At 35.8% G+C, this 14,155-nt stretch overlaps 1 protein-coding gene across 1 annotated transcript in view; it reads right to left on the bottom strand.

Annotated features, from left to right (window-relative positions):
• Positions 1–537: 537 nt before the first annotated feature.
• Positions 538–14,155, bottom strand: part of LOC138693237 (zinc finger protein 723-like) — a 42,138-nt gene continuing 28,520 nt past the window's right edge. Inside the window, exon 6 of the mRNA XM_069817048.1 lies at positions 538–7,540. Within this exon, the coding sequence (XP_069673149.1) occupies positions 6,601–7,540 (940 nt within the window). The 3' untranslated portion in view covers positions 538–6,600. The remainder of the gene's footprint in view (positions 7,541–14,155) is intronic.

Here is a 14,155-nt window from a genome sequence, read left to right as displayed (position 1 = left end):
TCGTGCAAACTGACAAAAATGTATTTCAGGGAAAATATGCACACTGCTCTGAATTCTTATGAAGTTAAACATACCTCACAGGGTTGCAGCACAAGTAAATGACTTGGGGATTATTGAAAATTTGAGAAATCATGTTCTAGATCTAAATCCCTTTGATACCCATGTACATGAGCTGCTAAAAGTAATTTCGTCTACTTACTTGAAAATCCGTGTTAGCCATGCAGTGAGGGAACTTAATGCAAATAGACTGGATCATAGATCTGTATACAACAGACTTGCAATATTCAAACATTTGTAAAGGAACTGTTAACAATGTTTTGTGACGTGTGGTAATTTATGACAATGTTACTCATACACTACCGTAAACTGGGGTTACTTTAAACACAGAGGAAATTTTGAACATTTTTTCAGAAAATCATATTTAGGTTTCTACATGCTGCACTTGTTATAGATGAAGGCAAATTATTATAAAATCATTCTCATACCAAATTTACCTCCATCTGTAATAAGAGCAGCATCTAGAAACTTAAATATGATTTTCTGAAAAAAATGTTCAAATTTCCTCTGTGTTCAAAGTAAAACCAGTTTACAGTACGTTATGTTCCATGAAAGTGATGTCATGTATATGCAGATTTCTGCAGAAACTAAACCAAACCTATGATCAAGATTATTTTCCCTGTCATACAACACTTCCTCTGTTGTCTCACAATATTGTAGAATATGTATCTGGCTCTGTCGTCAAGAAATTAATTAGTACACTAAAGTGTGAAGTGTATAGAGGACCAGTAGTACAGGCTGATAATGAATATTCATTAATATGGTATAAGAACAAGGGATAGCTCTTTGTTGTATCCAAAAATATAGTTTTTTTGTGAAAACTGACAGAAATGTATTTCAGGGAAAATATGCACACTGGTCTAAATTAAATTCTGAAGTTAAACAAGGTTGCAGCACAAGTAAATTACTTAGGGATTTTTGATAATTTGAGGAATCATGTTCTAAATCTAAACTTCTTTGATGTCCATGTACATGAAATTAATTTCGTTTACTTACTTGAAAATCCATGTTAGCCATCAGTGAGGGAACTTAATTCAAATATACCTTTATACAACTGACTATTAGGCCTACAATATTCAAACATTTGTATAGAATTTGTTACCAAAGTTTTGTGATGTGCAGTAATTTACTGTGTAATAGTGTTACTTATAAATTATGTTATGTAGATTTAATAAATATCTTCATTGTCTTATATTACCTTCCTGATTCTACTTTGTATTCCCTTTTTGTACATTGTAATTGCAGCTTTAACATATTATAAGTACAGGCAGTTATTACTCTACACATGCTGGGACTCCACTTCAATTTGTTATTGCTATCAGCCATTGATTATACAGGCGTAATATAGGAAGATGATTAATATTATTATTATTTTAATTTTCAGAGAAATGTTCGTGTGTACGTAGGCCTACAAAGAAATTTTATTTCGGACCGGAAGTTCAGATATGTTGAAAGTCTAATAGAAAATCTTTTCATTTGGTAGCATAGTGGTATACTGTAAAAATAAATTGCGAGGATGAAATGTAGAACTGATGCTTCTTTTTGTGCATGATGCAATAGGTACGCCAAGTTACTGGGTTGCTATAAAGCATTATTATGAACTAGCTGTACCCGTGCACTCCGCTGCACCCGTTAGAAATAAATATAAAGTAATTACATAATTAAAGCAGGGAACATTCGTGTTTGATAGAAGGATAAATCGTTTAATACGTTACTTCATTTAAATTGTATTCAAATAATTAAAATGCGATCATTTTGGTCCAGAGAGCACTCATTTGGTGTAATTCCTTTAACATGTTTCTTAATTTTTATTACATGCAACCATAGTTTAATGAACATTGAAATAATTCAGATTTAATGTGTATGCTTTATTTTACTTGCTATATGTTTCCATTGAATTATGGTAATAACTTAATTTTAACCCTTGTTTTCTACGTATTCAGTAAATGGCGCTTGGCCCACTATGGTCCTGAACCCTTCAAATAAATTAAATTATATTATATTATCAGTGGCGGTTCCTCGGGGAAGGGAAGGGAAGAACGTCCTACTCACATTTTCTTCTTTTGAAAGTAAATACCAAATAAAATATGTGCCTTGAAATTCGAGGAAGATTCGATCATTTTTAAGTTCACAGCTATCAGAAAAACTTGGTTGATCGAGTTTTAAACGACGCGCGCTCATGTGCTGTAGAAAACTGTGAGAAAGATGCGAGATTGTCTGTGTGGAGGAAAGGCACTCCATTCCTCCTCTACTGCAGTTAACACACATAGACAACAGCGCACTAGTGGCAAGAGAAAGAAGCAGAATGAACTGCGAGAGAGGAAATCCTCCTCTGAATCGGTCATGGGCGGGAAATAGAATCCGACTGGTCGTTCAGCAAGCTTGCTATTGCTGCCATCTAACGATGTTGCATTCAACCGGACTAAAACACATCTAGGAGGAGACACAACAAAAACAGTTTTAACGTACTAACGCTATGAAAGACACAATGTAAATTTTTTTTATTATAAATAAAAAATATTATTCATTGCACTTTATATAGGCTACTATTGAAACTTTCGTGGATATTTGAAAGTTAAAGTCGGGTTTATGTAAAACAAAGAGGAAGTAGTTCTACGTAGTTGGCTCATGAAATTCACTTCTATTCATTGTTTACTAGACAGGGCAACAACCAAGTTGTCAGTTTTGTACACATATATTTGAAACTGAAAGTAGGTACTCCAAACTACATCATTTTTAACATAAAAAATTAATCGGCCACGGCAGCTTTGAACAATAATGGTAGAACTGACATTCTTCAAAAGCATGTGATACTGAACTTGTAAAATGTACATGTGGCAAAAGAGACCACGTGGGTGGGTGCAGTGTTCTCGCTTTCCTCAGATTATTTCCCATTCCCATTTCCGTAAAACGGTTCCGGTTACGAGTTAGTAGCTAGTCTCTTCCAACACGTGTGATGCTGTAGTGTGCTCGAAAAATGCTGCGAGGTTGTGAATTTCCTTGTAATTGTTAATTTGCGCAATTATTCAACAATGAACGGAAGTGAAAACATAATATATTTTGGACAATTTAGGAAACTCTGTTTACAAGAATGGATTATTACTATACAGAAGGCAAGGCCAACTCCAACACTATCTGGTCTTACATATATGCATGTAGTCTAATTTGTAGCATGTTTCATTCAAGAAGGTGTCATTTCGTGCTGTTAACTTCTTTCCTACTCTTAAGAAATATGCAGGAGCCGCCACTGTATATTATATATTATTATATTATGTTATATTATATTATTATACTATAATATATAAAAAGTGTGTTGATAACGGATGTACTCCGATATGTAAGTTTTTAATTTGTTATGGAGGCTCTTGAATCTCGGGAGGAACAACTTTTACAATAGCGCAACATAATCTGCTTGGCTCATTACCCAATTTTTTTGCATTGCATTTAATGCTAATGCATTTTATGTATTTTAACACGTTTCAATTGAGCATAGTTAAAATTTGGATTATATAATAAAGGAATGCTAAGCTAACATACTATAACTGCGTACTAAAACAATACACTCTTGTTGTTCGTTAATTCTCTGTGATTTAAATGAATGTGTACATAAACATTATTTTAAGAAATACGGGAAACGAATATACAGAATTGCCTATCAAGTTTTCTGTGCATAAGAAGCTATTTTAATCTTCCCTGTCCTCAATTCACTCAGTAGTTACTGTAATAACATTATAGCATTATGTCCATCTAGAGAAACTAAACTTTCCAACGGTGAAATAATAATTATTTATATAAATCGGTTAATTTAGCTTCCGATATTACTTCATACAAACACAGAAACATTATCTAGAAACATTCTCTGTAAGCTATCTTTCATAGCTTTCGATTGTTGTTGTCCAAGGCCCCTTATAGACGAAGTCATTTGTTTTTTATTTCATTACATGGCCTTAGATGGCAGTTATTTTAATTTTTAAACTCATTTATCTCATTAAATATCAGTCCTATCAACATTTTTCAAAGAACAAAACTTATCGGAAATGGTTTTTAAATAAACGTTTGTTATGTAACATTTTCCACAAAAATCAATAATAAGCGAGATATTTCGAATTATTTAATTCAGGCCCCCTTATAACCCCCCTTTGAAATAATGTATTTTGAATGTCATATTGCATAAAATCTTAGTTACAACGAACTTAATTTATATTCCAATCTTCATCGAAATCCGTTCAGCCATTATCGCGTGAAAAGGTAACAAACATCCGGACAGACACACAAACAGAAATTTCGAAAAAGCGATTTTCGGTTTCAGGGTGGTTAATTATATATGTTAGGACCAATTATTTTTGGAAAATCGAAAATTACCAGAAAAATTTCGTCTACAGATTTATTATTAGTATAGATATGACGTTTCACAAGACTTGACAGTGACAATGCATGTAAATTCCATGCAAGTTGTATCCTAAGATGGCAGCTGGCCGCAAGCCCAGGCTTCAGAGCTCGGGACCTCACTGTCGATCTAAGTTCTCTATATCTGTGGGTTAATCCTACTACATATTAATGCATACTGGATCTGACCGCAGTGTACAACTTTTCCGTGTTTTGTATTAAAGCGATTTACTTTTTATTTCAATGAAAATAATTGTATATATTGTAGTATAAATTGAGAGATAAGATTTCGTTTAATACTTGTAAACCGGAATATTGCAAAATAATTTTTAAAAACAAAAAACCATTTATAAGGAGGGATTAGTTTTCTAATTGCACACTGGTGTACAATTGCGCCCACGTGCATTTGTTGACATGAGGGAACATTCTAAGAGTGTGCCACGTATGGGATGAAGTGGGGAAAGGTCTATCATTTGCAGGTATGGCTGTATGGACTGCAGAGCACCAAAATTTCGCTGTAAATTTAACAAATAACAAGTCTCCCATTACAGTTCAAACAATCTTTCGTCGCGATTTCAGACTGAGACGTTACGATAAAGTTCAAGATCACCGAACAAACATGCGGTCGGTGAACCAATTTCGTAACACTGCATCTAACCTTAACATGAAAAGCCTAGACGCCCAAGATCACAACGGACCACTGCGTGAGTGGAGGAAGCCCGTCAAGCACACATCTGAAGTCCCTGAAGCTTCACTATCATGTATGCATGCATGCCTTAGTGCTAGGAATGTCGCCTCGTTCCCTGCAGCCTATCATCCATGCTAATCTACACTTCCACTCAAAATACAGCTTGTGCAACAACTGAACGAACATGACAAACTTCACCAAAGAGCGTTTGCCATGGACTTCCTTCGTCATTTAGCAGCCGAACAGAAGATCTTGAACTTAGTGACATCTGATGAGGCCCATGTACAAAAAAGAGGGGATGTGAACAAACAAAATTTCCGGTACTATGCGCCAGGTGACCCACATGTGCTGTATGACAAACGCCTCCAAAGTGATCGTGTGACAGTCACTTCATTGGCATCATAGGCCTTATTTCTTGGGGACCACAGTGACCATGCTGTTACAGTTTCTAGTGAGCGCTATGTGAATATGGTTAAAGCCGTTCTTCTACCAGCATTCACCAACCCTCATCCTACCTCAGGTATGGTTCCAATAGAACGAAGCAACAGCTCATATAGCTTGACAATCCATGGCTATCTTGTGGCCTGTGTTTCGAGGGCGAATAAGTTACTGATGTGGAGACTTCAACTGGCCAGCAAAGTCGCCAGATTTCACTGTCCCTGACTTCTTCTTATGGGCATATCTGAAGATTGTCTTTGCTACACGCCTTCAAATATTGGGAAAACGTAAAGACTGAATACGAAACGCTGTGCAGGAAATCCCCCTGGACGTGCTACATCGTGTGATGCAGGCTTTCTTTCGCTGCTTGGAAGAATGCGTACAGTGTAATGGCGGTCATTTACCCATTCTCATATTCAAGAAACAGTAACTGTTGTCTCTAATGACTAAATAGTACACCTTTAACTATGTTTTCACGTTGTTCCATAACTTTCTGTACTACTTAGAATATGATGGTCTGTTTATATCCTAATATTCTTCCTGTGCTACCTTGTACTTCATTTAAAAGAAAATATCAGAATAGAAATAGCTAAGATCAGACCTATGCACGTCCCAAGCAATATATAAATAATACTAAACTTATGTACAGAGAACCTAACTACGGTTCAAGATACTTCAGTTCCAAAATAAGTAGCTCCAATCAGCTGTCCCTAACTAAAACCCCTCACTGTATTTCTGTATTAAAATCCTAATTTTCAGCAGAAATTTACACATATTAAAGCTGACATACGTGCAAACGCATAAGACTTTTAGCTCGTACTTATATGTAAAGCATATTCAGCCGATAACAAATTTGAAAGTCATTTTGACTGTGGGAAGAAAGTCATATTTCTTAGACTTCTCGATCCCGGAAAACTTTATCCACAGACTCCTCATTCAAATGCTATATCATATCAGTGTAGGCGGATGAGATTCCAGAGATGTTCCGCTTGTGAAAAATAGGTTCTATAAGATTCACATTTTGAATTCCTTTAGCGTGTGTGAATGAGAGCATGTCTGTTTAACACTCCCAATTCTGAGAAACACTTACCACACAGCTCGCATTTGAATGGCTTTTCGCCAGTGTGAATACGAACATGTGTTTTTAACGCTGACGATTGTGAGAAACACTTTCCACATACATCGCATTTGAATGGCCTTTCGCCAGTGTGAACACGATTATGTCTCCTTAATGCTGACGATTGTGAGAAACATTTTCCACATTCATCGCATTTGAATGGTTTTTCGTTTGTGTGAATGAGTACATGTTTCTGTAAGTTACCCAATACTGAGAAACACTTATCACACAACTCGCATTTGAATGGCTTTTCGCCCGTGTGAATGCGTAAATGTTCAATTAAATTTGACGATGCTACAAAACACTTCCCACACACGACGCATTTAAATGGCCTTTCGCCTGTGTGAATACGTACATGTGTCTTTAAAGTTGCCATTTCTGAGAAACCCTTTCCACACACCACGCATTTCAATGGCCTTTCCCCTGTGTGAAAGTGGCGATGTCTATTTAAATTATACGATCCTGTGAAACACTTACCACATACCTCGCATTTGAATGGCCTTACGGCACTGTGAATGCGTAGATGTTTCTTTAAGTGTTGGTAGTGTGGAAAACATTTTCCACATTCTTCGCACTTGAATGTCCTTTCGTCTTTGTGAACGAGAGAATGTCCGTTCAAATCGCAAGAGCTTCTGAAACACTTTCCACAGACATCGCATTTCAATGGCTTTCTCATTGTGTCTGTATGAAAATTAAGTTTCAGAGATTGCGGTGTTCCAAAAACCTGGTTGATACAATTATCTGTAATGTTTGGTCCGTCTGGTTTGCGGCTACTACTCTGTGTCAATTTGTCTTCTTCACGATCAATGCCTGCATCCTCTTGTGACACACTCCTCCCAACATTAACCAGAATGCTGAAATGAATATAAAAATTTATATCTGTACTAAAATCAATGTGTTGAGATCAACATACATTATGCTTGAGCATTACATGTACAGGGACATCATTTTATTTTTACTTCAATTTTTATTGCACCAGAGTTTTTTAATGTACTTCACTCCCACCCTTCTACTAATGAAGTTCCAACTGTCCTCTACACACAGATCCAAGACCGCATATAGTAAATAGCACTGAGTTAATGAGTATAGTACGTTCCATAAATATGTTCGCGTTTTCCAATGACGAAAGAGCTTTCAATATTGAATCATATTTTCGCACAGGTACTGTCCGTTTGCCTACATCGCATTCCTATTTCCTCCACCTGCTTCTGTTCGCCCCTCTGTAAAAACAGGGCTGTCTTAGCTCTTTTCTGAAATTAATTTCTGTGAGGAACTGGACGTTTACGTAATATTATACAACTGTTTAAAATAAATTAAATAAAAGGGCCTCGTTAAGTAATTAACTGTCACGTGATTTCTATGATGCTGCAGACAGTAAGTAGCATGTCTGAGTAGTTTTATCTGTGCGGGTCGAGCAGAAGTGAAGACTGAATTTACAGTACGTAAGGTACTCTTTTATAGACTAGGTACAAAATTATTTCAACATGAGTTACTAGTACGAAGGACGAAACTGGCAATTGGAATTAGATGCAATAGTCTATAGAGAGATAATATGCACAACATTTCTTTTATAACATTATCTTGTAACATTGCATCTCTATGTTCTATTTTACAAGGCTTTATCAACTGCAATGTTTAAACTACCGTCTGAGTTCAATGGAGGTCGTAATCCAGCGAAATGTGTCCAGGGTGCAAGGTCGAAAGTTGCGCAGAATTTTCTCTAATTGGTTGAGAGGTAACTCAGGAATACCTCTCAACGAGGTAACCTGTGCAAATCAGGATTGGAAACAGGGCCTACTCATTTCATGGCCAGTCATCCTAAGCACAAGGCATACTCTACAATGGGCATTTGCATTGCACTAGCAATTTCGGTTTATCAGAATGCACAGCAAGTTAATTTCACTCAATAGTCTTCCCTGTATGCCACAACACAGTACAAAGGACATAAGATGTCCAGTCACAGCCCCACTTCAACTAATTTATACATGCTTTTCTGGAAATAAGATGATATTTCAAACGGGAAGATAATTTACTAACAACATGGAAAGCTTTAATATTTCGCGGAGTATTCGTAACAATGCTATAAATAACTTCCATGAATGTTTACTCATGAATGAAGAGTTAAACTTCCCTTATATCCACTGTGGAAGTAAACTTTGGGACTATTTTTCAAGTACACAAATTTTATTTTTAACACTTATCTATGGCAGAAATGTTGTAATTTTTAAAGCAATATGATTTAGAATTTACTTCTAGTTTTCGAGATTATTCTTTTGTTTTTTATTTAGAAGGAAACGAATATCTTTGGGCAGGAGTCACCTGGCAAAAAAAAAATAAATAAATAAAAAAAGATGCGTTCCCGAGATCGCAAGATAACAGGAGTGACAAACAGATACTGTATGTACTTACTTATTTTCTGGCTTTTAAGGAACCCGGAGGTTCATAGCCGACCTCACATAAGCCCGCCATTGGTCCCTATCCCGAGCAAGATAAATCCATTCTCTATCATCATATCCTACCTCCCTCAAATACATTTTGATATTATCCTCCCATCTACGTCTCGGTCTCCGTAAAGGTCTTTTTCCCTCCGGCCCACAGTGTGTAATTTAGCGAGTCTAGCCAGCCAAAAATCATTTCTCGAAAACTAATCGCTTAATTTTCATAAAATTTAGTATGTACCTTCAATTATTGAAGGGGATAAGTTTTTAATAATGAAAATGAAAATAGCAACTATTTTTGATGAAAATAAAAATAGTAATATTGTAAAAAAAATTCGATTCGATTGAAAAAAATAAATGAATGTTCATAATGTGGAATTAATGTTCATAATGTGGGATGCACTTAAAATTGAAAGCGTAAGGCGAAGGAATATTGCTACATATCTTACTCGTTCGGACGTCAGATGCATCCCCATAAGAATCTGTATCCTCGCTGCTAGTCTCTTCTTTGGCAGCACCGACTAATGGAGGCTCGGAGACAACTGCAGCACTACTATTGAAATCGACCGCGATTTCCTCTTCTTAATTTCTTTAAGCTGGTGATGTAAGGGTCCAAAGAAATAAGTAGCCTGAGTAAAAGATCGGTATTTGTGTCATTCTTGATGTTTTTCTTGTGAAGACTTCTCCGAAAAGTCTAATATAGTATTTGTTCCTCGTTTCCTGGGCTTCCTCAGATAATTTGCCAATAAGTATAATAGTGTCCTGTGACCTTCTGCCCATGAACCAAGAGTTTGTGAAGGATTGCAGGCATATAATACTATTTGTGCAAGAATAAATATAATTCCCTTGTCTCCCTTCGATACATGTCAAGCGCCCATTCATCAGTATTGCAAAACTGGAAGAAAAAGGTTTCTGATATATTATGTGTAAACGACTTATTAGATTTCCATCTATTCCCGTAATATATGCGAAAGTGGAAAACTCCCTGAAAAATATTCTTGCGCTATTGGATTATTTTTATTGTGACTGCTTTGTTTTATCATGTCAACAACATGTCATGTCAACATGCCTAAACCTATCCTATCTTCAATGTTTCGCAATAAGTAAAATGGTGGATCTAAATTAACTGTTACAAGATTTTGTATTTCCCTTAATTCTTTATATTGATTTGAGGTCAACTGTAGATCAGTAATCAAAGCGAGATCCTTATTAGGTGACAATTGTTGGTCGTTCCTGCAAAATCAATTTTTACGATTTTTTTTTTTTCCATTTTCTCGCATGCTGAAGTAATGCAAGTGAAAGCTCTCCTACAATATTGGCCGCATCTCTTTTGCTAGAAGTTCTGAAATTCATATGGGCAACAGAAAGCTTTTCTTCTGGCGATCTTTCTTTAAAATGTGGACTAGGTTTTTTTTTCCATTTTGATCTTTCGCTCAGTCTCCGAAAAGTTTACGTGGACGTCCTCGAATGCTTGTACCGGCAGAATCAAATTGGAATTGTTTTGTAGTAGATGGCAAAGTATTATATATTTTATTTTCAGACTTTGCATCTTGGTTGAAACATAGCGCATTATATTTTAAGACATATTTCTCATTTCTGCTGTATTTTTCCCACCGCAATCGAATTTTCGAGCATAAAAATTTAATTCATTTTTTATTGACTGTAAAATGTCTTCAGAGTAATCTTTGAGACCAAAATGTTCAATTATATTTGAGAATTTCACTTTTCTCTCGCTCTTGTTCCACATTTGGAAAACAGCTCTCCGGATTACGGAGCGCATGGTGACTAAAAATAATTAATAGCTAATCTGTCTGCACCTGTTTTCAGAAAAAAATCACGACCTCGTATTCAGAAAAGTATAATGAATATCTCTACAAAATTTTATGTAGGTGATAGAGGGCTACACCTTTTAAAAGTCAACTCGAAATTTATAATAAGGTAAAACTCAAACTCTTCTAGACAATATGATAATTTTTGTCACGAAAATCAGCTTATATGTAAGTACATACTGTCTTATAATATATCCATATTCTCTATTAGAAAAAATACTGTATTAACTTAACCACTTTGCAAAATCCAAACACATAATTCGCGCCTGCCTCTGCAGTGTAAATGATCTTATCGGAGATATGCAACTTCCGCTCTGTTGTGAGGGTCCCCTAACAGATGTAAGCATCTGTCTACACTTGGATATTATACATTGGAGTGTTATAAACACGTCTATATAAGAATTTAGCATTAAAGATAAGGTGAGAAATTTGATTTTTGGCCGGCTAGCTGCTTGAAATTACACACTGTGCGGCCTCCCAACTAACACTCTAAATGCATTTCTGGATTCGCCCATACGTGCTACATGCCCTGCCCTTCTCAAACGTCTGGATTTAACGTTCCTAATTATGTCAGGTGAAGAATACAACGCGTGCAGTTCTGTGCTGTGCAACTTTCTCCATTCTCCTGTAACTTCATCCCTCTTAGCCCCAAATATTTTCCTAAGCACCTTATTCTCAAACACCCTTAACCTATGTTCCTCTCTCAAAGTGAGAGTCCAAGTTTCACAGCCATAAAGAACAACCGGTAATATAACTGTTATATAAATTCTAACTTTCAGATTTTTGGACAGCAGACTGGAAGATAAGAGCTTCTCAACCGAATAATAACAGGCATTTCCCATATTTATTCTGTGTTTAATTTCCTCCCGAGTATCATTTATATTTCTTAATGTTGCTCCAAGATATTTGAACTTCTCCACCTCTTGAAAAGATAAATTTCCAACCCTTATACTTCAATTTCGTACAATATTCTGGTCCCGAGACATAATTATATACTTTGTCTTTTCGGGATTTACTTCCAAACCTATCTCTTTACTTGCTTCCAGTAAAATTCCCGTGTTTTCCCTAATCGTTTGTGGTTTTTCTCCTAACATATTCACGTCATCCACATACTCAACAATATTCCTCCTCTACTGCAAACATGTCTGTGATAAAGGCACAAACTCTTTTCTCGGAAACACAGCCCGACTAATATATCCGTCACAGAATTTTGTTTCACGGCAATTCACTCTTAAGGTGACTAAAAACAATTCACTTGAAAAATGCGAATTGGATCGTTTGAAAATTACCTTTCTGTGAATGGCGCCTTAGACAGACCGAAACTGGAGGAACAACACTGCTATGATTTAGTTAAGGATTTGCACCAGATCTGTTCGGTTATGGGGTAGCATGGTTTACACAGTTCTTGATTGTATTAGTTTCAGAATGGTTGCAAATTTAGCGATTTCAGACGAAAATAAAGATGCGCATATATGAAAATGCGTGGAAATTTGGTTACTTCGAATCCAACTACAGTGCTACTGGTATTTGCCAGTGATTCATATAAATATATGTATAAATAGGTTGTTGGTCCAGAAATTCTACATACTGCAAAAATATAAATCCCGACACGCAACAATTATTCACACGTGTGGATATCAAAACCTTCATAGATTTTAGTGTAGAGACATTGCAAATATCCCATTTGGAAGTAATGTCAGTATCCAACAGCCTATAGGGATCATAAATTTAAACAAAAAAAATTTAATATTGTAGCAATGTGTGTTATATCAGTATTTTGGACGCAAATGATACAAGAGTTTAATAATTTACACGTCCTTATCTTAGAAGACCCAATGGGCTCACGAATTCTGAGATAAAGAGTGCAAATAGCATTAGTTTTCCTCTAAGCACTTGGGACGCTTTCTCAGTAGAATCACTAACTTTAATAAAGGTAGCTCTAATATACACTAATTACGAGGCCTAACTGAGATGTAAGAGAATAAGATATCTGGTGTTTCCCTTATTTTGTGTTGCGGGAGAAAATAAAGGTAAAAATGTTATTCAAATGAATTATCTTATCTGCAGAATTACATAATGACCTTACAAAGGAATATTGATGGACGTCACCATGAATTACCTTATCTACAGAATTACATAATGCCCTTTCATAGGAATATTGATGGACGTCACCATGAATTACCTTATCTACAGAATTACATAATGACCTTACAAAGGAATATTGATGGACGTCACCATGAATTACCTTATCTACAGAATTACATAATGCCCTTACATAGGAATATTGATGGACGTCACCATGAATTACCTTATCTACAGAATTACATAATGTCCTTACATAGGAATATTGATGGACGTTACCATGTATTACTTTACATGCAGAATTACATAATATCCATGTTGAATCTTTAGTACACTACTTTTAACACTTGAATATAAATAATTGATTAAATGGCAAACTTACTCGTGTTAATTGTGTAAGCATGTGCGGTTTACAGCTGTTTCGGTGCTTCTTCACACATACTCATACTATACAAAGGAAACAAACGACAAATACACAAACTACACCAATACATAAAAAAATACACCCATAACTCCAATACACACTGGAAATCGAAAACAATAACTCCATGAATTTCCTACACATCACCATAACAAAAATTGACAACAAACACATCTTCAAAATATACAGAAAACCAACCACCACCATCACACACTTCACGACACATCTAATCACCCCACACAACACAAACATGCTGCATTCAGGACAATGGTACACAGATTACTCGATATATCCATGAGCCTACAACACTACAATGAAGAAGTGAACACAATCAAATACATAGCACAAGAAAATCGTTACAACCCAAACATAATAGACAATATCATAAGGAAGACAAAACAAAAACTCAACAAACAAAAAAAAAACACAAAACACAACACAAACACAAGAACACAAGAAATACATCACACTAAGATACGAAAACAAAAACACACACAAGATCGCATCCTCATTCAGAAAACAGAAATACAACATAACAAACAGAACAGAAAACACACTACAAAGACATCTCAACACACAAACAACACAAACAAATAAATACAACCACACAGGCGTATATAAACTCACATGCAATAGTTGCGACAGTTTCTGCATTGGACAGACAGACAGACAGAACATTCCAAACTCGATACAAAGAAC

This window comes from Periplaneta americana, chromosome 17, assembly GCF_040183065.1.
Source record: "Periplaneta americana isolate PAMFEO1 chromosome 17, P.americana_PAMFEO1_priV1, whole genome shotgun sequence".
Lineage (NCBI taxonomy): Eukaryota > Metazoa > Arthropoda > Insecta > Blattodea > Blattidae > Periplaneta > Periplaneta americana.
The sequence above is the reverse complement of the archived record's forward strand: the minus strand, read 5'-3'. Positions and strand labels throughout refer to the sequence as shown.